We start from the raw sequence: 25,738 nt of genomic DNA on the forward strand, positions 1-25,738 counted from the left end.
TCTTATTGTACAGTATCCAGTCCCAGTTGAAAAAAACTGCATCTCTACTATGATAAAGAAGTTAATCTCTTTGAAAAAAGAATATTTCAGTGTCAAAAAAGCAGGTGAATCAGCTAAGCCCTGACCAAATACAGGCACTACTACTCCAGGCAATTATAATATAAGCATTACAAAAAGTTCTGAATCAACTCCCAAACAGTGGTATAGAAGATAATGGTAAGCCTTGCCATACAGATGGTCTGCACACCAACCCTTCCAAACAGATGTACCCTACCCCTGGATCAAGCTGTGTCTCTCCTTTTCATCCTATTACTTCCCTGGATTATATCTGAAAAGTGAATAAGTTCCTGCAATCAGCACAAACTTGGTGTAATTTAACAAGCTTGGTCAGCCTCACTGTAAACAAGCTACTTCCATGCCTTGGAGGGCCCTGTGGAACATCAGTGATTTCTAGTCTTCTTCCTCTCCCATTTCAGAAAGTGAGAAGGTGACTGAAGGGTTTCTCTTCTCTGAATGTGTCCTACATCTGTGGACCATAGACACAGCATTTACACAGCACCCAACAGCTTAAAAGCTTATTACAAAGCATTTAGCTTGTTAGTCCTCGGAAGACACTGGAAAGGTGTTATTATAGAAATGAAGAAACATACTCTGAGGAGTTACTTGGCCAGAGAGTGAAGGGAGGTGGTGCTGGAGCTGTGATTATAATCTAGTTGCGTGTGGGCCAAACTCTCCCTTATTTACACCAGTGCCAGTTTCTGGAATAACTCCACTTCTCTCAGATATCGATCTGAGATTGCTGATAAACCAGGTGTATCGTGATGTTGGTGATATCAAACTTTTTACAACAACAAAGAAACAATGAGAGTGCCAGACACACCTAATTTTTCTTCCATGTTACTCTGCTGAGGTTGGTGGAGTTGTTCCTTGTTTACACCCAGTGAGACTGAACGACAGTCCATCCAATCTGATGGATTCAACTTCAGTTGTAGTACCTTGAACAAATAGTCCAAATACCTAAAGTGTTTTTTGCACAGCGTTTCTCATATTGCAATTTGGGCCCAATGATTCAGTCACTGATGTATAAATTGAATGACCTATTTAATACTCTGTCTCATACATGCTTAATATGACCCGTTAGCATCTCCATACCATCTAATTTTTTCAATATGTTCACTAATACACATTCCTGAGCAGCTCCCATCACTATTATCCCATTACACAGGGATTTGAAGCGCAGTGAGGCAAAGTTGTCACACAGGTTGCCTGTGTCACAGCAAGGATAGGAACTTGTGTTTCCCATTGTTGGCATTGTAACCTTGATCCCTACTGACTACACCCACCTTGAAGCTTTTCTCTACTGATGCTCCAAATAAAAGCCTATGCTTCCATAAGATGGGAGATTTTAATTTTATATGGACGGTATGATTAAAAAAAAGGTGTAGGCAGGCTGTGCTTCACCCAGATGGAGCAGAATTGTAAATCTAAAGACTTAGCTGACTATTTAGAAATTTAGGACAGCTGGTCCCTGGCCTTTAATACCAGCATAATTTATAACTAGATGTGCTTAAGTCTTGTAAACCCCGCGGAAAGTACTCTGACATTATATACACTGGTTTGATACTGTGATTAATCACCCCTCAGTCCCCTTTGCAGGATAATAAGGCTGTCTGTATCTTGCAGCTGGCAATCTCCTTCCTTAGAGTCCCAGCTCTCCTATAACATTTACATTTCTACAGCTGACAGAAATTTAAGGCTCCGAGAGGGGATAAGGCAAAACAAAACAAACAGGACATTTCTATAAATTCCGCTAAAGCTGCTCTGCTGAAATACACTTTGAGATTAAATGCTGGTAGTGTCTGAGTAGATACGACACTGCTTTTTCCAGCTCGGTGTTAGCAGTTTATGACCCCTTTCTCTCCGAAAGCCCTGAACGAAGGAAGCGATGGGTGCTGGTGGTGAGGTGGCAGAAGAGGGAGGATTGAAAACACGCAGGGCGACATCCTGGTTTACAGTTCAGCCAGGTCTTGTCCTTCTTTTCCTACGTCCCCTTTCCACTGCCTGTTGAAAAAGGAAAAGAAGCAGCACGCCGCACTTCTGCGTTTTCTGCCTGCTGCCTGTAAAGCCCCTTGGAATATAGTGTCACCGCCGCCTTCAGCCGAAACTCAGCTTGCAAGACAGAGCAGATGGTTTTCAAGGGAAACAGCCCAAGCTTCCCGAGCGAACCACAAACCCCGCGTGTGTTTTCCCGGAGCCCCTCCGCGCCCTGAGGAGCATCGCGGGGCGGTCGGTCCTGACTGGGGTTGGCGGGCGGAGGGGGGGGGGGGGGGGGGGGGGGGGGGGGGGCCGGGGGGGGGGGGGGGGGGGGGGGGGGGGGGGGGGGGGCAGGACTCCGCGGGGCCGGACCCGCAGGGGCACTGACGGCCTGGGGAACGGACAGCCAGAGGTAGGGCTAGCACTGATGTAAGAGTTTCAACCCCCCACGGCACCGGGGGACCGCGGGTCGCGGCCGCAGCCTCCCCCTGCGAGCGGGGCCCGCGGTGCCGCCGCACCACTCCGTATAAGGCGCTGTGGCGGCGGCCCCGCCCCGGCCGCTCCCGCCGATGAGCTCATGCGGCGCTGCCATTGGCCGCGCGCGGCGGCGCCCCCGGAGCCCGAGCGGGCGCGATCCGGGCTATAACCGCGCGCGCCGGCCCCGGCCCGCATCGCCACAGCACTGCGCGTCCCGCCGAGACAGCGCTGCCCTGCCCTGCCCTGCCCTGCCCAGCCCGCCGAGAGACAGACAGGGAGAGACAGAGACAGAGAGAGAGAGGCGAAGTGCAGGCTGCGGGCAGGCAGCAGCGGCGCACGGGCTGTTTAAGGAGCGAGAGTAAAGTCAGGCGAGCGCAACAGCGACCGCCTCCCGCTCCGCAGAAGTGAGGAGGCAGCACCTCGGGGGGCAACATGACGGCGTGGCTCAGCTTCCTCGCCGTGTTCCTCTGCAGCTGGAGCCTGCGGGACTTGGTGGTGGAGGCTTGCACTTGCGTCCCCATCCACCCGCAGGACGCGTTCTGCAACTCCGACATCGGTAAGTGCCGCCCGCGCCGGGAGGGCTCCCGGGCTGGGGGCAGCTGGAGCGTTCCCGGGACCCCGAGGGGGTGCGGGCAGCAGTCGGGCTGTCACCGCAAGGAAGCCCTCGTCCCGCGAGTCACCCAGTGAAAACAGAGGTGCGGCGGGTTAAACTGGTGAGGGGGGAACCCGACTTTTCAAGAGCGGGTTTGGCTCCATCGCTGCCGCAGACGCCTGGGTCGGTAAGAGGAGAGGCGCGCAGTGGCGGACCCCCGCCCAGCTCTCCCAAGCCCTGTCCCGCGGCAGCCTCTCCCATAAGTCCTTTAAAGAAATCAGTAGTTGTTGAAGTGGCATGTTTCCTACAGCGGGACAAAAACGTAACTGGAGGTGTGGGCTGACAAAATTTCCTCCACAGCTTGGTGACAAAAAGTAGGAGGCAGGATTAGGATGGGTTCTCCCAAGCACGGAAACCGGCCGTGGCTGCTGGTATGGGAGGTGCGGCTCACACAGGCTTGTGGTGCTGCGCCTGTAACTTTGGGGAAGGGCTGGAGAAGCAGATAACAAGTGTCTCCACACTTTCTGCCTGCGACGCTGCGATCTTTGGAGATTTGGGAGCTATGCAAACGTGCCTGCTTTTGGGAAAGTTAAAACACTTCTACTGAATCCTGACTGACGTTCTCCGCTATGGGTTTTAGGATCCTTAGGGGTTCACTACACTAACTTTAGGTAGGAGACAAGGACAACACCAAAGATCTCTGAGGAGGTGGTAGTAGAGACTGATCTCAAGTTCTTTGGTTTGCTTGTAGCCAAGGGTGGTTAACAAAGTACAGTTACTGCTGTGGCAAAGTACATGAAATCAAATAGTGGTGTCCTTTGAGTTAATACTGGACACATGTCTGTGTAATGGTAAATCCAGGCTGTCACTTTAGCAGTAGTGAGTGGATGGCACAAGTGAAACCTCTTACCTTCTCTGTAGGTTGCCTTAGTAGCACAACGTAAAATGGGTTTGGGGGACTTTGCACTGCTGGTACCCACATGGTACCGACTCCAAGTGGAGTCTGCAAAGAAGTCCTTCTGGCAACTGCTATGAAAGTCAAATAGAAAATAATTGTCACTGCAGCAGAACACCCATAGCTATGAACCAGTGTCTCTTTCAAGTTGGGTCTTTTGCCAGTAAGCTTGGCTGCCTCTTGCCTTTAGTTCTTCTACAGAAACTGCAGTTATGCGTGGTTATTCATGTCTAGTTTATATAACATGTCTGCTTTTGAATGCCAAAAAACCCATTACATGTTAAAAGTGCTGGGAAGGTTACAGTTTGCTTCAGTGATGATAACCTGGAAAACATTTATAAAATAGTTTTATGCTGGCAGATTTTTCCAGGAAACTGCAGCATCCGAAGTTCTGTTGCCGTTTTCATAGTTGGGATCAACAAGTGTGACACCTAAGTGGCAACTGCCAGAGGTATTGTCCTTTCTGTGAAAGGGAGACTGGGAAACGATTTTTCCACAGCTAAAGCTGATAGCAGCACATGGTCTTCATTAGCTGCACTTTGGGAGAAGGTCTACTTTCTTGCTCTGATTAGGTCATGTTATACTAGATTAAGAGTAGTTTTCAGTTTAATTCAACTTCTTTAAATGGTGTTAAATAAATTTTTTGTGATGAATACACACCGTGTATTTTTCCTAGATGCGTAAGAGACCAGGAGTATAGTAAACTATGAAGTTTCATGTAACAGTGCTCCTAAGCTTTAGGATAAAGTCTTTCTGTTTTCTGCTCTAATTTCTGGTTGAGTTCAGCGTCATCTCCTTCATCTTTCCTTTCTCTCTTCTGGACTCTTAATTGTTCCTCAAGCCTTGGCTTTGCTCTAAGACACAGTAGTTCAAAAAGTTGATGTCTGTGGGGCTGTCATGCCTTCAGACATCAGAGCAACGCAGAGGAGGAGAAGCATGAGGGGAAAGAGCAACTTGTTCCAGGAGATGACTTGAATGCAAGTTTGGTTAAGACTGCAGCTCGGTGATGAATTGAAGCAAAAGTAAATCCTTACGTTTGCTAGAACTGTCTGGAAAATGTGGTGTTTCTGTAGGCTGGTTTTAGTAAATGCTGTCATGTTCTTCATATGTGGAAAGGGCAAAAAGCCCACTAAAGCTTTCTGGCTCTGGAGGAGTTAATCATCTCCATGGAAACTGATGGCAGTGTACTAGTGCAGTGTTTAGACAGACTAAACTACACGCTGGGTTATAAAACACATTGTGGGGAAGAAAGGGACTTGGCAGCAAGTTTTTATCGCGCTTGAAACTCCTGACAAAATACCAGCTCTGAAGGGAGGAGTCAGTGCAGTAAGGGCTGGAGCAAAAGAGGCTTTTAAAATAGCTCCTAAACAATACAAGAAATTAACTAGCTAGGTGGCAGCCTTGGAGAGGCTTTTCATCTTCAGAAGCACTGAATTTTGAAGAAGGAGAAAACTTTTAGTTTAGGACTGTAATGCAGACTTTTACTGTTTGTGTTGCATGCCTAGCCAGTCAAGTCCTACTGTCAAGTTTATTCTATTCTCCTTTAATTTTTCATCTGCCAGTGGCTCTATTCTGATGCAGTCTCCTGAACCTGCAGTCATTAGAATGTTTTAATCTTTACAGAAGCAGATGGTCAAATAAACCCACTGGAAAGGGCAGGATTGCTATATGTACATCCTTTGAAAGTGAAGGCTGTGGTCTTCTAAAGGAAGCTTGGACTTCATACATAATAATTTTTTTTTTTTTTAATTAAAAAGAGGAGGGAAGGGAAAAAAAAAAAAAAGAGAGGCACTACTGCCAGACTGGTCATAAGGGGTCTTTTCACTCAGCCTGAGTGTTCCAGCATGATGAATGGAGAAAAAGTGAAGAGGTGTGTCTTATCTGGCCCTCTGAGGTCAATAAATAATAAAATTGCTGTTTTAACTCTTGGCTTTCTTTCCTAACTGGATCAATAAGTGCCAGAACAGGCAGTACAATAATTAGACAAACTGCAACTGCTATGACTTGCCATCTGAACTTTGCTTCCTCCACTCCCGCCCTCTGCCTACGACCCCTTCCAGATGTGAATATTTTTCTTTTGTTTGAATTAAGGGATCTTTTGAAAGAACAGACATCAGGCATGCTTTGTTCCTTTGTGACAAAGCTGTGACATTTCCAGCTGGACATAGCTGACATTAAAGGGACTTGTTTGTCCTTTTTTTTTTGCAGGAGCAGCAGGAACTTTTGAGTTTGACTGCTGAATGTTGAATTCACAGGTTTGGAAAAACACCTCCTGCCTGGCACCCTCTGCCCCAAATCCCCTTTACAAAAAAAAAAAAAAAAGAAAAAGAGGGGAAAATATGTGATATTGCGATTTGACAAATGAGTCTGCAAGTGATAAAGTACTTTGTCCACTCCACAGCTATCTTACTTTCATCTTGTGCATATACTTCAGAAGAGAGCTATGGCACTATTAGCTGTCTCTTACCTAAGTTCAAAGGAGCTCAAAATTCCTTTGTGTGGTTTGTGTTGGGGGAAGAAATACCTGTTTCAGCAAGGGTACCCGTGGGTAGTGCTCCTGTCTATTCTAAAGAACCTGTTTTGATGAGTTGAGGTTGACAAGCTTTGGGGAGGTGAAGGTAAGCTCTTAAGAGTCCCTTAGTGGAAGCCAATCTTCACTCCATCCTCCTATGCCCGTAGCACTGAGTTCAAAACACCTGCAGTGGCTGCCTTCCTTTGAACTGAGAATGTGATAGGAGAAGAGGAAGAAAGAATCAGCAGAGAAGGAGAAAGGCATTGAATTTGTTTGGCCCAAAGTCCAAGCACCTGATTGAAAACCTGCCTTCTCATTCTACCTTCTCACTAAGAAGCTGGAAGTGATACGCAGAACAACTTGATCATAGATGAGATTTTGAACATGGGTTCTTTACTTTGACATAGACTCTGTAGCGAGGTCCCATATGCTGTCTTAGCTTCTAGGGCAGATAGGTGAGATCTGCCAAATTAGTTTAAAAGTTAAAATAAACCAGCTCCAATTAATTATACCAACCTTTTGAGTTGAGCTGAATGTAAAACAAATTTTTTGAGCTATATGTTGTGGTAATGGTTGCAAAAGTGTTTTATCCGCTTTGGAATCAGACTTCTCTTGAGGAAGTAACGATGTGGTTTTATTTTTAGACTGGATTTCCCTTTGAGGCATTTTAGAAGCAGGAAATCTGGGAAATGTCCTGTAAAGCTTAACAAAATTAAAAAAATAAAGTCCTGCAAATTTTGTTTTACGTGGGAAGAAATTGAGGAGAATTGTTTAACTTTTATGGAATTCCAATGTCCCTGGTAAAAGCTGTGGTGAAAGAGAGTGTTCCTTGTGCCTGGTCATGTCTTCTGGCAGACAGATGGCCATTCTCAATTAAATTGTTGTATTTAGCAGAAGTGGAGGTAGAAGTTGCTTTTTTGTGATTTTTTTTTTTTTTTTTAAATATGTGCCATTTTAAGTCCATATGAGAAGAGGGAGATCACCTTGTAAGGTCTGGAGTTAGTCACTTCTCCAGATGTATGTATTAAAAAATAAAAGTGGTGGAAAGTACTGTTTGGAAGATGTAGTGCAGAATGTTGTATCTTTGTACTATTGCATATGCATGCTGTTTATTTCTTGCAGGAAGCATCTCCAGCAAGACCTCTGAGCCAGCGGAGAGCCAGATGGTCTAAAGTTAAGCCTTGGAGCTCCTTGCTTTATGTAGACATTTCTTTCCTTGTAATTTTCATTGATTTCCCACATGATCTTTAGAACTCTCCACCTGCCAATTGCTCTTCTAATATTTCTGGAAAGAAGTGGGCTGGTGGGAACATAGTTATATACAGCCATATGTAATATTAGTATTTTTTAGCTTAGAAAGTTTTCATCTGGGTTTGGGAAGGACCTGCATATTTATTCATGTCTGTTTCTCAGGATGAGCAGATTTGATTGTTTGACCACAGGAGAAGTGGTATAAGGTGACAAATTAATTCTCAGGTTCATCAGTGCACTTCCCATTTTCCAAGACACTAAATACCGTTAGTTCTGCACTTTCAGATTTTCTTAGATATGGCAACTGAATTTGCATGTGATGAAATGGATCTCTGTACTCAAGCACAATCCCGGCCGTGGTGGGTGGGACCAAGAATTTTTAGTAGGAGCACTCAATGAATCACCTTGGCCTTAATTGGATGTTAAAACTTTTAAGATGAGAACTTAGTTTTAAGATGTAACAGTGTTGTCTAAGGCTGTATTTCTTTTTCCTCAAAGGTCCAATACCATGTGGTGCTCTTATGGAGCCCAACCAAGCATGTATGACTGAAGAAAGGAGGCCGTTTGGTCTGGGCAGGGGGTCTTGCCATTAAATGAAACTTCCACCAGATGCGTTCTGGAAGTTTGTAGGAGCTAGTAAACCTGGAAGGACAGCTTGGTTTGAGCTAGCAGGCAAGACCAGGCAAGCTGTGTTTGCCAGCTCTGAACCAGATTAAGCTGAGGAACTTATTTTTGGTCCTAATAATGTCTGCAGTGCCTGTGTTTGAGTTTCCTTTTAATTATGATATTTATTTTTTTTCAGCTCAAGATGAAGAGGCTTTTTCTCTAATGTGCTGCTTACTGCTTTAGACTTTCAGGGTATGATTCCGTCTTTCATATGATGATATGAAGTGGAAGCAAATTATACCAGTGAAATGAAGTAGTATACAAGATGAGAGGAAAATTGTGCCTTGAAGCACCAATTAGTTAAGCAAATGCAGAGATCATTAAACTTAAAGGCCTATTGTAGCTCATCTAAACCTCCGAAGAACCTCCACATGTGACACTTGAAATTTTACTGGTGACTGTTACTACTCTATAAGCTAACTACACCTTATATAGACTCCTCTGACACAAGGTTGATCAGAGCAGCTGACTACATTTGGAATTGTTGCAAGACTGTTTCAACTTCTCTACAGCTTTATGGCACTGAACACTCCTTGCAGATGGCAGAGCTGAAGGCCAACCTTTTTGGTAACACTCTGTGCAGAAGTACTCAGGGTATGTGGGAGGGATGCACACTGCTGGGGCTTTTACCACTGCTCTACCTACCCACCAGTGACTCTGCTGCCAATGTTATTTGCCTATAGTGGGCTAAGTCCTTCTTTAAAACTAGGGCTAAACTGGATTTGCTTTGGAATAGCTTAATAGCTTGGGAAAAGAATGTTAACTGGTGAATTTCAAATTTCTGCAATTTGAAAGTATTAGGCTGATGCTGGACCTGAGGTAAATGAGACCAAGGTGGGTTAAATGAATTTACACTCTCTTATACATGATCTAAAATCTTACCGATATGGAGAGGAAATACTGAACCAGCCCTGTAACTTGTGTAAAGCAGGTGCACTGCCACTTTTCTCACCAGTATTTCACTGTCTTTTACCAGAGTTGGATTTGACTTGATCATTTCGGGTTTCTAAGAGGAATGCTACAAACACTAGAGGGCTTAAAAACTACTGCCAAAACTGAAGTTAATTTTCCACTGTAATGTGAAGTAGTTCTCTTGGGTGATCAGAGTGAAGATGTAGTGCATGAACTGGCAGTGTCTAATAACATAAAAATGCAAGTAGTTTTACATAACCCTGATTATTTTATTTATTCAAAACTTCTGCCAGCTAGAAAAGATTCTGGGAGTCTTCTGGAAACAAGGTAGAAGTCTCTTGAGTTGTGTGCTGGAAAAATTAGTGTTGACTATGAATAGTCCAAATTCCTGCTAGTGTTTATATAAGACCTCTCCAAAGGGCAGTCTCAGACCTTAGGAACAGTATACAGATAATAAAACTCAAGTTAAATAGCAGAGAGATGCATATGCAAAAAATAACAGCAAGCCTCATCAGGCATCAGCTGTGGTTTGCCTGAGATGCAGAATCTCATTTTTATTTTAGGAAGAAAGGAGGTGATTTGAGGTGTCCCTCTTGAGACTGAAATGCACCAAGAACCAGCAGAGAGAGCAGTGACTGGGGAGAATGTCAGGGAGGCCATTGGCAACTTAGGGATATAGTTTTGTGTTGCGGTAGTGGGGAACTAGAGGTCTGTGTCGGCAGGCTCAGGTTGAAAAACTTCCATCTTTGTTACAGGTGGGGGAACTGACCACAGCAATAGGCTCAGTGGGAAAGTTGTAATGGGATAAGGTATTTAGGAGGTGTGGGAGTGGCAAAGGCCCTCCAGAGATTAGTCTCAAAGTATAAGGAGGAGAGAAGGATTACTGTGGAAGTTAGAGATGCAGTATGGAAGCACTGGTGAAGAACTAGATACAGGCTGGTCAAGATCAGAAGACTCATTAGATGTGACACATGGTAGGTCACCCCATCTGGAACTATGTGAAGTAGATTGGGCATGCCTAAGGTGGATTCTAACCATCCAGGAGGGTAAATATGTACTTGGGCTTCAGGGAACACATAAGGAAGACAATCTACACAAAATAATCTGATACTCTGCTGATAGATTTTTAACAGCCTGTAGCATGTTCATTTCTGACTGGCTTTGAAAAAACCTGGCCATGGTCAGAGCACATGCACTTTATTCTATCAGGACTCCAGCCAAGCTGTTGCCTTCCTCCATTCAGATAAATGCCAAGTTCCTTCAAATAGCCCTTCAAGAAATGCAAGTTGCATGAGTGTGTGTGTGCAAGGGCTTGGCTTTTTTTTTTATTTTTGCCAGTTGAGTTATAAGGAAAATACTGCTTATCTGGGAAATGATGTAGATTGTGCAGCAGCAGGAGCAAATGAAATTAAGCCAGGTATACCATGTCTGGAGGTACTTCTGATATGCATGATGTAGTAACCTGTCCCACTGGAGTCAGGAGATAAAAGGAGAGTGTGCAAATGGCAAAGCCATCATTGTTCAACACATATTTGTTATGGGTTCTGGTGAAAAAAAGCGCATTCTGATTAAAAAAATCTACAATCTTCCTTAGATGGTCATCTGTTTTTAAAGTGTCAGAGCACAATCCTTCTGGTTCTTAAGAATTAAGAACTAGTTTATTAGGTAGGTAAAAACAGAAGGGTTAAAGGGCTCAAGGAGGAAAAAGAGACCCTATAGATTTTTCACTTCTTAATTCCTTTACTTTGACGAGGCTGAGCTTTCTGCTGGCCTGCAGGATCACTGGTACTTCAGCAAAGCGGCTCCAAATTCTACCAAACTTGCACAATGTTTGCATAGGTAGTAATGGCCACACCAGGCGCAACAGCATGAAGGTAACACATTATTACTTCTTGCTCTCTACTCATTTATTAAAAAAAAAAAAAAAAGTTGCACACCAGCACATAGGAAACAGGAGTTCTTCTATTCCACAGAGATATTCTAGTCAGTGACCCAAGCTCCTGCTGGCCTAGAATGAAGGACTTGAATGTTCACTCCCTCATGCTGCATTGTAATGACAGTATGGGGACTCAACATCTGTTTCCTTTTCTCCATGTTTCCCTCAGTACTGGGTGTTTCTGCAGTGTAGTCTGCAGGGAGGCCTGCTGGCATTATGTTAGTCTGTTAATTTTCTATAGAAGAGCACTGGAGCCTTTTTTCAGACAACAAGTTCAATCTCTCATGTTCAGTGAGTACACGAACTAGCAAAGATCTTGCTCCTCTGGCGTTCAATCAACCCTCTCAAATTTCATGGATCAGCTGTAAATAGGAAGCTCCCTCTAGTGAGCAGGTTCTGTTGTTGGCCTCCAAACAGTTAAAATATAAGGGAAAAAATGTGCTTGCTTGTACCAAGACAGGAAAACCACAGAATGGAAAACTTCCGCTTAACTTTGAAAGACAGGAAATGGCTGGTGTTGGAAAGGGAACAGGTAGAGGAGGAGTGAGCCAGAGGATATCTGTAGAAAACCAGCTATTCCCCAGACAATTCTCCCTCAGCTCTGTGTTCTTTTGGGGGATGGAGTTCCAGGCTGGCCCCCATGTTCCAAGCCCTTTATACACTTTCCAAGCACCCACCCTAGTTCCCTACTTCCTGCCTCTTCTGACACTGCTATAAATATCCTGCCTGCCTTGCATAGGTCCAGAGAAACACACATTGCAGATTAAAGGGAAGTGAGGTGACAGCATGAAAGAGCTTTTAGATCAGCTCTTGTGAAGTGTGAGATTGCTGGGTCCCCTGCTTTAAATGTCTTTAAAGAGTGAAACATCTTCCTTATTTATCATACCTCTGGATTGGGATACATGGGTCTATTTCTAAGTAAATGATTTCCTCCAATAAATAATATGCTACATATGGTGCAGAGCTAAAAGCTGAAAAAATTCTGGTATTTGGGAGAATGTAGGATAGGGAAAAAAAGAAGAGGAGACACTAGTTGCGAGACCACACTGCTTGCAGAAGTAAAGCACTTGCAGTAATGAATATCTTAAATGCTTTGGTGAAGTGGATCAGTCCAAGAGGAAGTAAAACAGCAAAGTGATCCCTGGGGCACTTGAGTAGCCATCATGTACAGTACTTCAATAGCCACAAAATACCCAGCCCTCCCTCAGCATCCCGCAGGGCAAAAATCCCAAACCCAGAGAAGCGTGGGAAGACAGGGGCTGCAGTTCCTGTGCAAAACTTCAGTATTGCAAATGATTGTGCTGGGTGAGGGCAGGATGAGTTTTTAAGCCCTTTATTTTACTTCTCTAAATATGAAGAGCAGCACCTGTCCCTTTTTTCTTTTCTTTTTTTTTTTTTTTTATCCCCAAGGGGGTTGGGATTAAGGATTTAGTTGGTTATTTCCTTAGAGGATCAAGATAAAAAGGAGACTTCAATAAGTCTATTTCTATCTTCCCTACAGACAGTATATTTTCAATAGAATTAAGCAGCTGTGCTGCTTTCCCCCCACTGTGGAACAGTTTACAGCTTCACAGAGAAGCACAGAAATAGAAGATTCTACAATATCAGACAGAACTCCTAGGTGGTACTTTAAGAGACCCCAAATTATCACAGGAAGGTTTTAGTGGAATATTATTCATTCAGAGAAAAGCTTGACTAGATCTGGTGGCAGATAGCCAATGACCCTTATCAATATGTTGCCTTTAATACCTTTACTTTGGAACAAGCACCCTGCAGCAGAACCTGTGATAGTGAGTCTTGTGCGTCATCCAGCTGGGCTGGAGTTCTGATGCTGATAAAATATACCTCCCAGAAGCCTCATGGGGGATACTCTGATTTCCCCCCTTCTGAGGCTCTCATCTTAATTCTTTGTACTTAGAGATTAATTCAAACCCTGCAGTTTTAAGTTCCTTCCAAACTAGAGGCATTTGTTACTTCAGTTCTGGAGTCTATTTTTCTTATCAGGACGAGTGTCTAACTTGCCTCCCACATGTATTCTAAATTATAGCTATCTCTTGAGTTTCCCAGAGTATTCTGTTTTGCTCTCTTTCGGTTTGACTGGGAGGCCAACAGGATGAGAATCATGTATTTACTCATAATTTGTTCTGAGGATTCTCCTGATGCCAAATAATTAAAAGACAATAAGGCTAGGACTAATAAATACTTGTGTTTCAGAGCCCTACATCACTCTGTGTTGTGCAGCTCAGCAGGAGCCTGCTGGAGTAGCACTTGCCAGCTTGATCCCAAGGAGATTTGTCCTTTCCAACAGATCGACACTCTTGAAAAAACAGCAAGCAAAGTGGGATGCAGGTCCTTACTGGCCTTTATTCTAATGCCGAGTTTAAATGGATTAAAAAAATGGTGTAGACTGAGAGCAGCAGAGAGCACCTGTCTGGTGTATTTGAGCGTATGGGAAACAAAGCTTTCACTAGTACCGGAAAGTTTTCAAGCCAATAGGTTCCTTCCTGTCCGTGCAAGATCTCATGTTTGTTTCTGAATGCCCTTCTCTCATACTGATTTCCTCCAGTACTAATGGCTGCTGGAAGAGCTGGGTAAAGGAAAGCCCAGGGTCTTTCTTTCCCCTCTGTGTCAGAAGCTGCTTTCCTGTTTGTCTTTTAGGCAGTATGGCATCTCGGTCCATTGATGTAAACTTTGTCCTTTGTGCTGTTCAAAGCTCTTGACATGGCATACACACATCCTGACTAGGCTGTCTTTTTGAGACAGGATTCTAGGGTAGTAGTTGTCTTGGCACACGCAGTGGTTCACATTTTTGTGCAGGTTCTATATTTGTTCATCAAACTGTTGTAAGTTCACAGCATATGGCAGGGGTCCTTCCAGCACACATTCCTCAATATATATGTGGACCAACAAGGAAAGATCGACCAAAGTTGTTACTGAAATAATGTGGTAGCGCTTTGAGGCAGTATCACTAGGTTGCACCATTGAAAAATATGGGAAAGGTAGTTTTTGTTTAAAAAAATACCCAGGTCCTGAACAAGAAAGAAAGGTTTCAGAGGAATTTTCCAAGAGGAGTTGCTCAGCCCATGTGGCTCCCTTCTCTGTTGAAATCAATCAGAGATTGCAGCACCACTCTTAACTTGGGCACTTAGAACCAAAATGTTGATGTATGTTGTTTCCCCACTGAACTTTGGACTATATCTCTTTTTTTCTACTTTTTTCCTCACGTGAACATCTCTGCTAGAGCTGCTGCAACATGCTGTATTGTCATAAACATACTGAAATTTAGGGATGTGGATAAACGGTGTGCACAGGGATCAACAGAGCTGTAATGGTTAAAATGAAAAAAAAAAAAAAATCTTGTTTCTGTATTCCCAGAGTAATTTCCCTTGGCAAAGACCAAGCATTAAATGGAACTATACACTCATGAGCTAGCTACATGTTTGCCTGCCAGTTTAATAGCAAGAGCAAGCAGGATCTGTAATCCTTTTACCCAAGAAAAGAAAACTATGTTTTGGTGAGATTTCAGTACAGTGATAGCAATTTCACATCCGTTTTGGTTTTAGAGTGTATTGGCAGCAAAGCTGAAACGGACAGAACCAGGCAGTGCCAGTCTGCATTTACAGAAGCAGTGATGTTTCAGCTATTCAAGATTACATTTCTTCCCTGTGCTGTTGGGAAGGTGGCAGGGAATTCCTTGCTTCTCTTGGTGTGTTTTCTCTAAAATCCCTTACCAGAAAATGTTAACTGCAATCTGTGGCAATGAGAATGTAATCTGTGGCTGTTTTGCATAGTTGAATAATTTGTTGGTTTTGTTTTTAAGCCAACTGGTGACTCTCTGAGGCTAGCACTGCTCCAAGGCTTATTAATAGCAGTCCTTGACATTTTAGAGGTTTTATCTTTTCATTATGATTCATACATGCTCATTTCTGAATTTGCTAATGTGCACTTGCACTTCCTCAGCTTCCTTGCTCGTGGAAGGAAGCAGTGGAAGGAAATAGTGTACACCAACAGCCTGGTTTCATTAACTGGGGTTCTGCTTATCCCACAGGATATTAGAAGTGAACATGTAACTATGCCACGCCTCTGGTTTTTCTCAGGGGGGAAAAAAAAAGCTGTGTAACTATGTAATTATTCTTAGTTGGTATATTAAGTGTGAAATTAGACTGTTCCAAGGAGATGAACAACTGCTATTCAGAGGAGGTGTCTTTGTGCTTGTCTTCTCCTCAGAGCCTACAACAGTTCAGTGTTCTTGACTCAAAGTGTACCCCTTGGGGTAGGGGAAAATCAGAGCCGAGCAAGGGCTGCTAAAACCCCAGGCTTAGACGTGTGCCTCGTGTGTGCGTGTGTGTACATCTTGCAGTTCAATGATGACCCTGATGACTTCTTGAACTTTTAATGACAATGCAGCTGTCTGTTCATGGTGCTAATTAACCCAAAAGCTGATTCCTCCCTCCCCCTCGTTATCCATTCCGTGAATGAGATGTGAAAACAAGAAGACGACTTTTCCCGTGCCCTTAGGGCTGTCTGAGCCTGGCAGCAGTGACCCTGCTTGAGTAGAACTGAAAGAGCTGCTGCGCAATGGCCCATACTCCTTTTTAATGGGTTATTAAGATTCCACCTTCTCCCCCTCCCTCCAATCCTGTTACAGTTTGGAGCGATGGCACTTAGGGGAAAACAGCTGCAGGAATAACTTTTCTTTTGGAAAGCCAGAGACAGCTGCTTAGTTTTTAAGTCTAGGGATTCCTCCACTACTTATTTAGGGCCTGATCCCACTCCAGTTAAAATCAGTGGAAAGATTCCCACTGGGTTTAGCAGGCAGTTGAAGGAAGCAGCTTCAGGAAGCAGCCTGCAATCAAACAATACTGCTTCAAAATGTTGGAAGCAGCTAGAAAGAAAAAAGAGAGTAGGAAGGCATTTATCACAGAATTGACTTTCTGACTTGCCGGCAGTCTCGAAGTACAAGCACTCAGCAGGCCAGTGTTTTACGTGAGGAACAGGTTGAATTAGTGTTTGTGGTATCCTAAGTTGCTTTTAAAAAACAGCTCTAGTATATCTACATTCATTTACAGTCTGCAGTGTTGACAGACTTTTATTGGCACAGTGAATTAAAGGACTGATCTTTGATGCTAAATGCTGATTTTAGTTTAGATACTCTGAGATCATGGAGGATAATGGCTTACTTTTTGAAATTATGCCAGTTCTCAGCACCTACAACTTTCACTGGTGTGAATTTACTTGCCACTCCTGAGAAATGAGATGAAAAATGGAATTTACTCTTGCTTCTGTCATTAGAGATTGTTGTTGTCCCCTCTGATTTATACAGTGAAAGAGAAGTCTAAAAACATGCTGGAGAGAGTCAGAATTTCTGTTCCATAGAGAATTTTGAAATGGTGGAAATTTATTTCATATGAAATGTGAGGGGAAAATGAAAATATCAGAGTTTTCAGCATGGAATTTTTTGGGAAAAGTGATTCAGATACATCTGAATATAATGTTTTGAAGGGTTAATTCCAGATGTCCGTTTTGAATGAAGGTTTCATTTCATATCAACATTAAGACATTAAGTGCAGTTGAAGAGCGCTGCTGATTCAGGACCAAAATAGGTCTTAATTTTTCTGAAAGGAAAACTGAAAAACAGTTTCAATGAAGTTGATACTTTCCTTAGAAATTTGTGACTTAAGTAAAGCCACATTTCCTGACAGGAAAAAGTCTTTTCAGAAACATCCCTGATAGTTTAACAGTAACAGCCTCCCCTTCTGGAAGTGCTGATTTTGATCAGGTTACATGCTACCCCTCAAGCTGGGAAAGATTCCAGTTCATTAGTCCTTCAGGGTTTATAGCTAGCTTTTTCTGAATGCTGAGAATTCCCTTTAAAACACAAATCTAGACACCCTTTGCTTGCTCCGATCCCTGTCAATGGGCAGTTCTCCTGGGGTTTGTTGCATTAATGAACAAACGAGTTTGCTTTGTGGTTGTGTTGCTGCCAGTGGACTGAGACGAGGTATTTCCCCTTGTATTTCTGTTAGTTCCCTCCCTGTCAATGTTTAAACAAGCTTACACCTGTGTTCCAGGTGCGAGCATAACTGGAGCCCTGAAAAGCTGGCTCTTGGGAGGGTGGTTCATTACACTGCCAAAATAGTTCTGTTACAGCAGTGTCTCAGGAGACCTAGATAGGCAGGAAGCAGTCAGGCTCGGTGTATACCCTGGAAATGATTACCCTTATCTGTAAACATTCAGCAGTGCAGTATCCAGAGAACTTGTGCCTCCCAAACAGTTAATGGGCCTTAGAGCATTCAGAAATAGCCATCACTCTGCTAGGGCAGCTGTGAAATGATTTTTCAACCATATCTTGTGGCCTATTTTTTTTTTATTTTTAAAAAGTAACAAGGACACCTAAGAAGTGATAACAGAATACAAGCTTACCTCCCACAGATTGGAAATTTATGAAAGTTTTCAGTAAGAATACTTTCAGAAGCTCTCAAACTTGAGTAGCACAGATGAGCTAACTGACTGGTACATTTACTTGAAGTAAATCTCCATCATATTCATATGGTCAGACTTAAGAATTTCCATTTACAACCCAATATTTATCAATAATGACTAAGAATAAAACAACATGGGTTAGTCTTGAATTTGTATAAATATTTGTCATGCAAATCGAGAAGTCAACTATTGGTGTTAGACAGGCACTATTAATCTTTTAGTGTATTCTTTGTGTTTACAGAAGTCTAGCTAAGAGTCATATCTCATCAATATTTCATTGGGAGCACCAAGGGTGCATATAAGAACAACTTCTCGAAAGCTGTTCTGATTGTGGTTTATTGGATTGTTCAGGGACATGAAATTTTGATGAAAAGTATGTATGAGGGAAGTTTGGGTAGTAAAAGAATGAGATGACTATACTGTTTCTCTCTCTACTGCAGTTTCCATGAAACAACTTTGACTGTCAGTAGGAGAGTCAGGGAGTTTGAGGAAACTGTTTGAAGAAGAAAGGTAATGGGCCAGTGTCTACCTACCCTTTCTGCTGTCAATTACCTGTGTCATTGCACAGGGAAAATTCAGTATCTTCAGAGCCAGAGGAAGTACATTGTGCAGTATTTGTGTACAACAAATCAACACCAAGTTCTTCAGGCCTTCAAAGGTCAAAAACTAAGGATGATGCTTTGGAATACAGTTATGACAGGGCACTACATGGGATTCTGGAAAGTTCTGGATAGATGGGCAAATTGGTCAAATTACTCTGATATTGTCTTGACCTTGACCTGTAGTCTGCTGGGAATTGTGGTAAATGAGGCTCATTCAGGACTCAGGGAAGTTTTCTACTTGCTTTAATGAACACTGAATCGGGATCCAAGTGTTACGCCTAAGTCTTTACGTGGTGCTCAAGACTCCAGGATAAAATTCTTCATGTAGCTAAGCTCAACTACATAGGATTAATTACTGTGGTTACATAACAGACATTAATAAAATTGACAATTAGTAAATTCCTTAAGCATTATGACAAACTAGAAGTGTGTCATGGACATGTATGTGAACAGTCTGCATATACTGTCAGCAGAACAACTGATAATGTCTTGAGAATGGTGGGCAAATTTCTGATGAAATTGTTTGAACACAGGTTTAATTCCAGCATTTGTTCTAATACTAGGTCCTGTCATATCCAGTGCAAGTAGGAACAGAAGAGCAGCGCATATAGGCCTGACCTGGTTAAATATGTATACCTCTTTGGTGTGGACAGCTGCTTAGCCTGTCAGTTTAGTGCAAGTTTTCTAATGCAGGAAGGAATTTGCAGGCCCACCCAGTACCCTTGAAATCTATACATGCTCACAAACAGTTCTTCCTCTCTAGCTCCTACGTGCAAAATTGAGCATAAACCATGTGATCAGTGGAGTGCAGCCTCCTCAGAGAATGCTGGCACCCATCCCAGTTGGGCAAGGTGCTGAAACAAGGAGAGTCCTCTGAAGTAAGCTGATGAAGCAGGGAGTGTCCAGGCCTGTGGCTTTTGATAATCCCTGTTTTTAAAGGTTTATATGGGCTGTCAGAGCTGCCCTATTTCTAAAGCACAGATGAAAACTGCCTTCAGATGTTTTCTTTAGCAAGTCTGTCCTTCCTATTCCTCTTCCTGCTCTTGGACTGTTTGGATCTGACACCCAGTGTGTTCATGGATTGCACAGTGGGTTAAGGAAGACAATAAATAGGCAGATTTGGCTCAAAAATTTTTCTATTGCATCCTCAAAAAATACAGTCGTGAATTTATGATGCTTGTTAACTCTGAATATACGCCAGGGGAAATCTAGCACTAAGGAGCAAAGACATGCCAGTACTGTGCATCTGGTTTTGCAGACATCTTGCTGCTACCTGAAACGTGAAGTAGCGTCTACCAGGTTCAACCCTGGACATTCACTGGTCAAGTGTTGGATTAGAGCATCTTCCTTCCCCTCCTCTTGTGATGTATGCGAGCAGTCTCTTGCCTGCTTGGTGAAGGTAGTGGGTTTGTTCCGAAAAACAGCCATCAAGCTGCAACACAACAGCCTACGGAAAAAATAACCATAGCCCAGCAGAGCAACTTCTCTACAGCATTGCAGGCTAAGGACTTTTCTTTCTCAGCAGAAGTAAAGCTTCCTGGGAAATTTGCAGCCAAAAAGAACAAAACAAAAAAAGGATCAAAAGGATAGGTCTGTGCTGCCTCTTCAACCTGAAATCTCCTCATGGTGTACCCCTTTTGATGTACACCTGAAAGTCACATAATTTGGGGCCTGTGTATTACCCTTGTTTAGGATCAACAGTACTTTGTTCTTTAAGCGGTACCCACGACCTCAAGAGAGTAAAAGTCTGCCCCGTGTGACTCAGAATGGGATTTCTGTGATTGTAGTAGGTTCTTTCAAACACCACTGGAACCATTTTAATCACTGTAGCACTTGTTCTTGTAGTTTATCATCATGATCTGTGGAAATGGAAGATCAGCTTCACTTGCATCTCTGTGTCACTAAATCACAGGCAAAGGGCATGTTTTCTCCTTGCAGAGGCTGCTCCCTGGACTGTACTCTTTAGGTAATTCATCTCTCATCATATGCTCCAATTTGCTTTCCATGTTACTGCTCACTTGATGGGTTGGGAAACGATCAATGCCAGATGCGCATTCCTTTCAGGCAGTAAATGCTCCTGCAGCAGTAAGTTATGTGCACCAGCTTCTTGTTTCATTAAAATCGCATGTGGTTTCCATTTGTCCCTAATTGGTCTCACATCAGCTCTGCCATATTCTCTGAGTGGAAAGCTTAGACCTGTGGCTACACTGAACAATTCCAAAGAGCTATGAGAAACCAGAGCCTTGTCTGTCTCAGCCTGCCTTGCCCTCGTCCTGTATGTAATGTGTCAGGAAGTACTTGATCTGTAAGAGGGGACTGACCTAAATCTTGTTCTATTGCGCCGACCTTGTGTTGACCAAAAGGAAATGGAAAAGGTGTTTTGAGCTGAGCGTTGCTTTGAGTCATATGCTTATTATTTTTATCCACTGTTGTAAGCTGGCTTTGTAAATGCTTTTGTGTGTTGGTTTTGACAACCATCTTTCCAACACTGCTAACCTTGGCTGAAAGCATTTCTGTCTTTGGCAGTTGTCAGAGGCACAAAACGAGACAAAATGCACTCTGCTGAAAACACTCCTTGGAAAGAGATGCGAGATGCCTCTTTTGCACTCTGTACATGAGGCACTCCTTTCCACTCCCTCCACTTGTATCATTTTTCCTTCTTTTACTATGATACTTGACTACTGCCTTTTGCCTCTAGCTTGAATTCAGCTTCCAGGGACTAGTTAAAAAATATTCAGATGGAAGGTAGTAAAACCAGCCTATCAAAAAGGAGACAGAGAAATGTCTAGTTGGCAGGAGTGACATCGGTTTCTCTCTCTGTTTTACCAGAGGGTTCTCAAAGCTGTAGGCATGCTCATTACATAGTCTGTGGTGTCTCTGCTTAGATCTGTAGCAAACCTAGAACGTTTTGTTGGTGCAAGCAGTGAGACTAACCAGCAATGTGTGTAACTCCTGTGGCTCAACTCACTCTGTGCCTGTTCTAGCTAATCTTTTATGTCTATCTGGCTTCCCTGAGTTTAGTAGGTGTAATAGCTAGTAACAACAGACACTGGGTTTTTTTCCTGTTTTCTTCCTTTAGCTTCTCTGTGTTTTTCATGAGGTATTTTGTGTAGCTAGTTTTGACATGTACTAATATCTACATACGGATCTCAGAGATTCTACTTGTAAATGGATATAAATGCATTGTAGATTCCCCTTTTCTCCCTCCTCCTTTTAGTCTTTCCTCTGTCTTCCTAACAGACTGTGTATGATGGGGAAGCAAGGGAGCTAATATTAGGAGTTAGATGCAGGGGCAATTGTGGGCAGCTGAAGAGTCTTCAATCAAATTGCATTTAGGAACCTGAATGAAAAGTCCAGAAGAGAATGTACAGATTCTTATCTAACAGACACCTCTAGTTTCTCTCTGATTTTAATGTATTTCAAAGGGAGCTTGGACTTCCATAGGGTGATATACACCATGTGGGGAGAGAGAAAAAGCTTGATACTGCTGCAATCAGAAAGGCTGTATCCAGTTAATAAGCTACAGGTGAAAGGCTAAGCACAAACCAAGTTCTGCTTGTTTTATGCAACCTTAAGTCTTTAATTTATGGTCTTGCTGAGAGGATTAACTTCCTCCCAAGTAAAGCCCTTCTAGAGCAGTTTATACTTTTTTGAAGTGATGGGAGGTCTGATGCAATCACAGTCTTGTGTGAAAGAATTGCATTACTCCTTATTTTGCCATGTTGGAAATCAAGCAGCCCAGCGTGTCCTGCAAACAGACTTTCAGTGGCAAGGAAACCTGCAGGCATAGGAAATGTTAATATTTAGCAAGTGCAATTGTAATCAGTTGTTTTATACAGAGTGTGAGCCTGGGCGAAGCCATTTAATTGTCTTCCATTTTTTGTGGGTGGCCTTCAAACAGCCTTGCCATGCCACAGATAGGAAAAGTTTTTTGGATCTGTAAAACAAAGGCCTAAAGTAAATGTCATAGTTCTGGTTAGAACATGGGAAGGACAGTTATCTGTGTGTCTTGCTTTCTCCTGTTTTTATTTAGACTTTTATTGTTAATCATCAACACTTGCTGAAGTAAACGCAAGTCCTTTACAATGCGATGTCTATGTGGCAGCTGATTGGTAGAGGTGGTTGGTGGCAAGGAGGCACCAGTCAGTGTTCATAAGAGCACTTTGAAATGACAAGAAGTCTAGATTTGGACTGCCAGTAATGGGAACTTGTCTGTTGGTCGAGGGGTATGAGAGGAAGGTAACCAGCAGTAAGCCTCAAAAAGCCTGTTTTTGCTTTCTTGATGAAGTTCTCTGGTGATGTTGTGTACCATTACAGCTGGATTTGACTTCTTCCAAGACAAAGCAAAAGAGGTTTGCCTTTGTGGCTTTGCCTGAAGGTCGTGATGGAGTGAGACAAGAGAAAACTACTGTATTTTTTCAGCCTTCATGTGCTTTGGAGGAAGCCTTCAAATTAAATACTCTGATTCATAAAAGAATTCTATTTCGGTTATGGAGGAAGAGGTGACTTTCAGTACAAACAGGTCATCAAACAGACTGGAGGCTTCTGGTTTTTCCCCTCTTCATGAATCCCCTGCTATCCTCAATATTTCCCTCTCCATTCTGCTTTGCTGTGAAAGTGGAGGGATGGGTGAAGGATTGCTTTCTTGTCCCCCTACTAGAGCAGGCACCAGCTACTCACTACTCATAGAAGCCTACAGCCACCAGGCAATTTAATGGAGCCTCCCAAGAGGCTGCGTATGGTTGGGCCGTACTTCCAGTCCAAAGGACACAGTCCACTTTTAGTTACAGTCTTCTTTTTTTAGGGCAGCCAAGAGTGTTGGTAGTAATTCCTAACAGATCAGCCAGGGGAGCGGGAAAAGGAATGCATCTAGTGAGAGATCGTGAGCAAGGTAGACGGCAGTTCTATCTTAGCAGCACCATCAGCACCAGTGCTGGAAAATCTGTGGATAAAAGAATCCTGCGTTGACCACATTAGGAGACACTCTCATAAAGGCCACTAATATTTCAGCAGTGTGCTAGGTACACTCAAGAGTCTAAAACATACCAGCTGCCTTAGTCCTGCATGATGTGAGCCCTCCAGCATGTACCAGCACAGTAAGGAGTTTTTGTGAGGCAGACTGAATGAGGGAACTGCTAGTAAAGCTGGTGAAAAGGTCTCAGTAAATTGCACTTGGAAGTAAGCCCTTGTATAGTCTTTGGATGAATAAAATGGCAACCATCCTCTTTGGCATGTCCTGTGTCTGGTGTAAAAGCAGAATTTTTAAGTGTTGTCCAGTTTCTGGTGTAGTCAGTGGCCTCCGGATATAAGGAGCTTTTCTTCAGCCTCCCAGTCACGTTACTGCTCCCCATATATTTTATTTTGCCACTATTTGGATGTCAAAGAATGCACTGGGAGAATAACTTGTCCCCTGTGCCTCCATTAGTAAACAACATGAGTCTTCCACATCCTTCACTTCAGTGCAGTGAGCATGCATCTCAGCCAAAGCTCTCACTTTAAAATACTCATATTGCACACCAATAAAATAAATCCTTGAAAGAATAATGAGAAGTGTAGCAGTTGTTACTTTCCTGAGCCGTTCATGGTAATTGGTCACGAGGGAAATGGTTTTGGAGAAAATCCTGGTCTCTAAAGGGTGTGCCTCCACTTAAAATGCCATTTATGGATGATGACCAGCCCACTTGTGCGAAAGCATCTGGTTCTCATGGTGCAATTGAGCAAGCAACTGGGATTTGTGGTGTTAGCCTGTGACTGTACTGCTGCCTGCTTGTCAGGGGAAGGTGAGATTTGGGACAGGGTCACCATCTAGTGGCTGGCCCCGATAAAAAACACAGGCTGAATTGAACAAGGACAGTTGATGCCTTTGCTTTTCAGTTGGGAAAAAGAGCTACCACATATTTATGACAGAATCACAGAATATGCTGAGTTGCAAGGTACCCAGAAGAATCCAGTCCTTGTCCAATTCTTTGCCCTGCACAGGACCATCCCCAAGAGTCACACCATGTGCGTGAGAGCGTCATCCAAACACTTCTTGAACTCTCTCAGCCTTGGTGCTGTGAAAGTGGAGGGGAGCCTGCCCTGGGGAGCCTGTTCCAGCACCCAGCCATGCTCTGGATGAAGAACCTTTTTCTAACATCCAACCTAAACCTACCTTGACACAACTTCAGGCCATTCCTGTGAGTCCTGTCAAAGGTCACCACAGAGCAGAGATCAGTGTCTGTCCCTCCTCTTCCACTCATGAGGAAGTTGTAACTGCAATGAGGTCTCCCCTTAGTCTCCTCTTTTCCGGGCTGAACACACCAAGTGACCTCAGCTGCTCCTCAGACAGTTTCCCCTCAAGGCCCTTCATCATCTTTGTTGCCCTCCTTTGGACACTCTTTAATAGCTTAATGTCTTTCTTTTATTGTGGTGCCCAAAACTGTCACAACATTCAAGATGAGGCCACCCCAGTGCAGAGCAGAGTGGGACAATCCTCTCCCTTGACTGGCTGGTGATGCTTTGCCTGATGCCCCCCAGGACATGGTTGGCCCTCCTGGCTGCCAGGGCACTGCTGACTCCTATTCAACTTGCCCTTGACCAGGACCCCCAGGTCCCTTTCTGTGGCACTACTTTTCAGCATCTCATTCCCCAATCTGTATGAATATCCAAGGTTGCCCCATCCCAGGTGCAGAATTCGGCACTTTCCCTCATTGAACTTCATATGGTTGATGATTGCCCAGTCCTCTGATTTGCCAAGTTCTCTCTGCAGGGCCTCCCTGCCTTTGAGGAAGTCAACAGTTCCTCACGGTTTTGTGTTGTCTGCAGATTTGCGTAGTATCCCTTCCAGTCCTGCATCCAAGTCATTTATGAAGATGTTGAAGAGCACAGGGCCCAAGATGGAGCCCTGTGGAATCCCACTAGTGACAGGTCACCAGTCTGATGTCACCCCATTCACTATTACCCTCTGTGCTCGCTCCGTGAGCCAGTTGCTCACCCACCACATGACGTGTTTTGTCCAGAAGGATATTGTGTGAAAGAGTATCAGAAGCTTTACTGAAGTCCAAAAAGATTACATCAACTGGCTTTCCTTGATCATTTACGTGTGTTCCCTTGTCATAAAAGGAAATCAGGTTGGATAAGCTGGACTTTCCTCTCATGGAGCCGTGCTGGCTATGCCCAGTGACTGCATTGTCTTTCAGGATGTAGTAGCTAGTGTGTACCTGGATAAAATTATTTGGTTGCTACAAGTCTTTTCACCATGTTGTTTCCTCAGCTTTGCTAATGCTTGTCTTAATCTAGCACATCCACTTCCTTTACATCAGGTATTGCCTGTTTGTCT

General features: G+C 43.5%; 2 protein-coding genes across 2 annotated transcripts in view; one reads left to right on the forward strand and one right to left on the reverse strand.

Moving 5' to 3' along the window:
• The window catches only part of SYN3 (synapsin III), a 196,323-nt gene that overhangs the window by 89,748 nt on the left and 80,837 nt on the right, over positions 1-25,738 (reverse strand). The gene's annotated exons all lie outside the window — the stretch shown is intronic.
• The window catches only part of TIMP3 (TIMP metallopeptidase inhibitor 3), a 38,065-nt gene continuing 15,087 nt past the window's right edge, over positions 2,761-25,738 (forward strand). Inside the window, exon 1 of the mRNA XM_027886673.1 lies at positions 2,761-3,067. Within this exon, the coding sequence (XP_027742474.1) occupies positions 2,944-3,067 (124 nt within the window). The 5' untranslated portion in view covers positions 2,761-2,943. The remainder of the gene's footprint in view (positions 3,068-25,738) is intronic.

Source organism: Empidonax traillii, unplaced genomic scaffold, assembly GCF_003031625.1.
Source record: "Empidonax traillii isolate 1590-97213 ecotype Southwest subspecies unplaced genomic scaffold, ASM303162v1 scaffold191:size1449129, whole genome shotgun sequence".
Taxonomy (NCBI): Eukaryota; Metazoa; Chordata; class Aves; order Passeriformes; family Tyrannidae; genus Empidonax; species Empidonax traillii.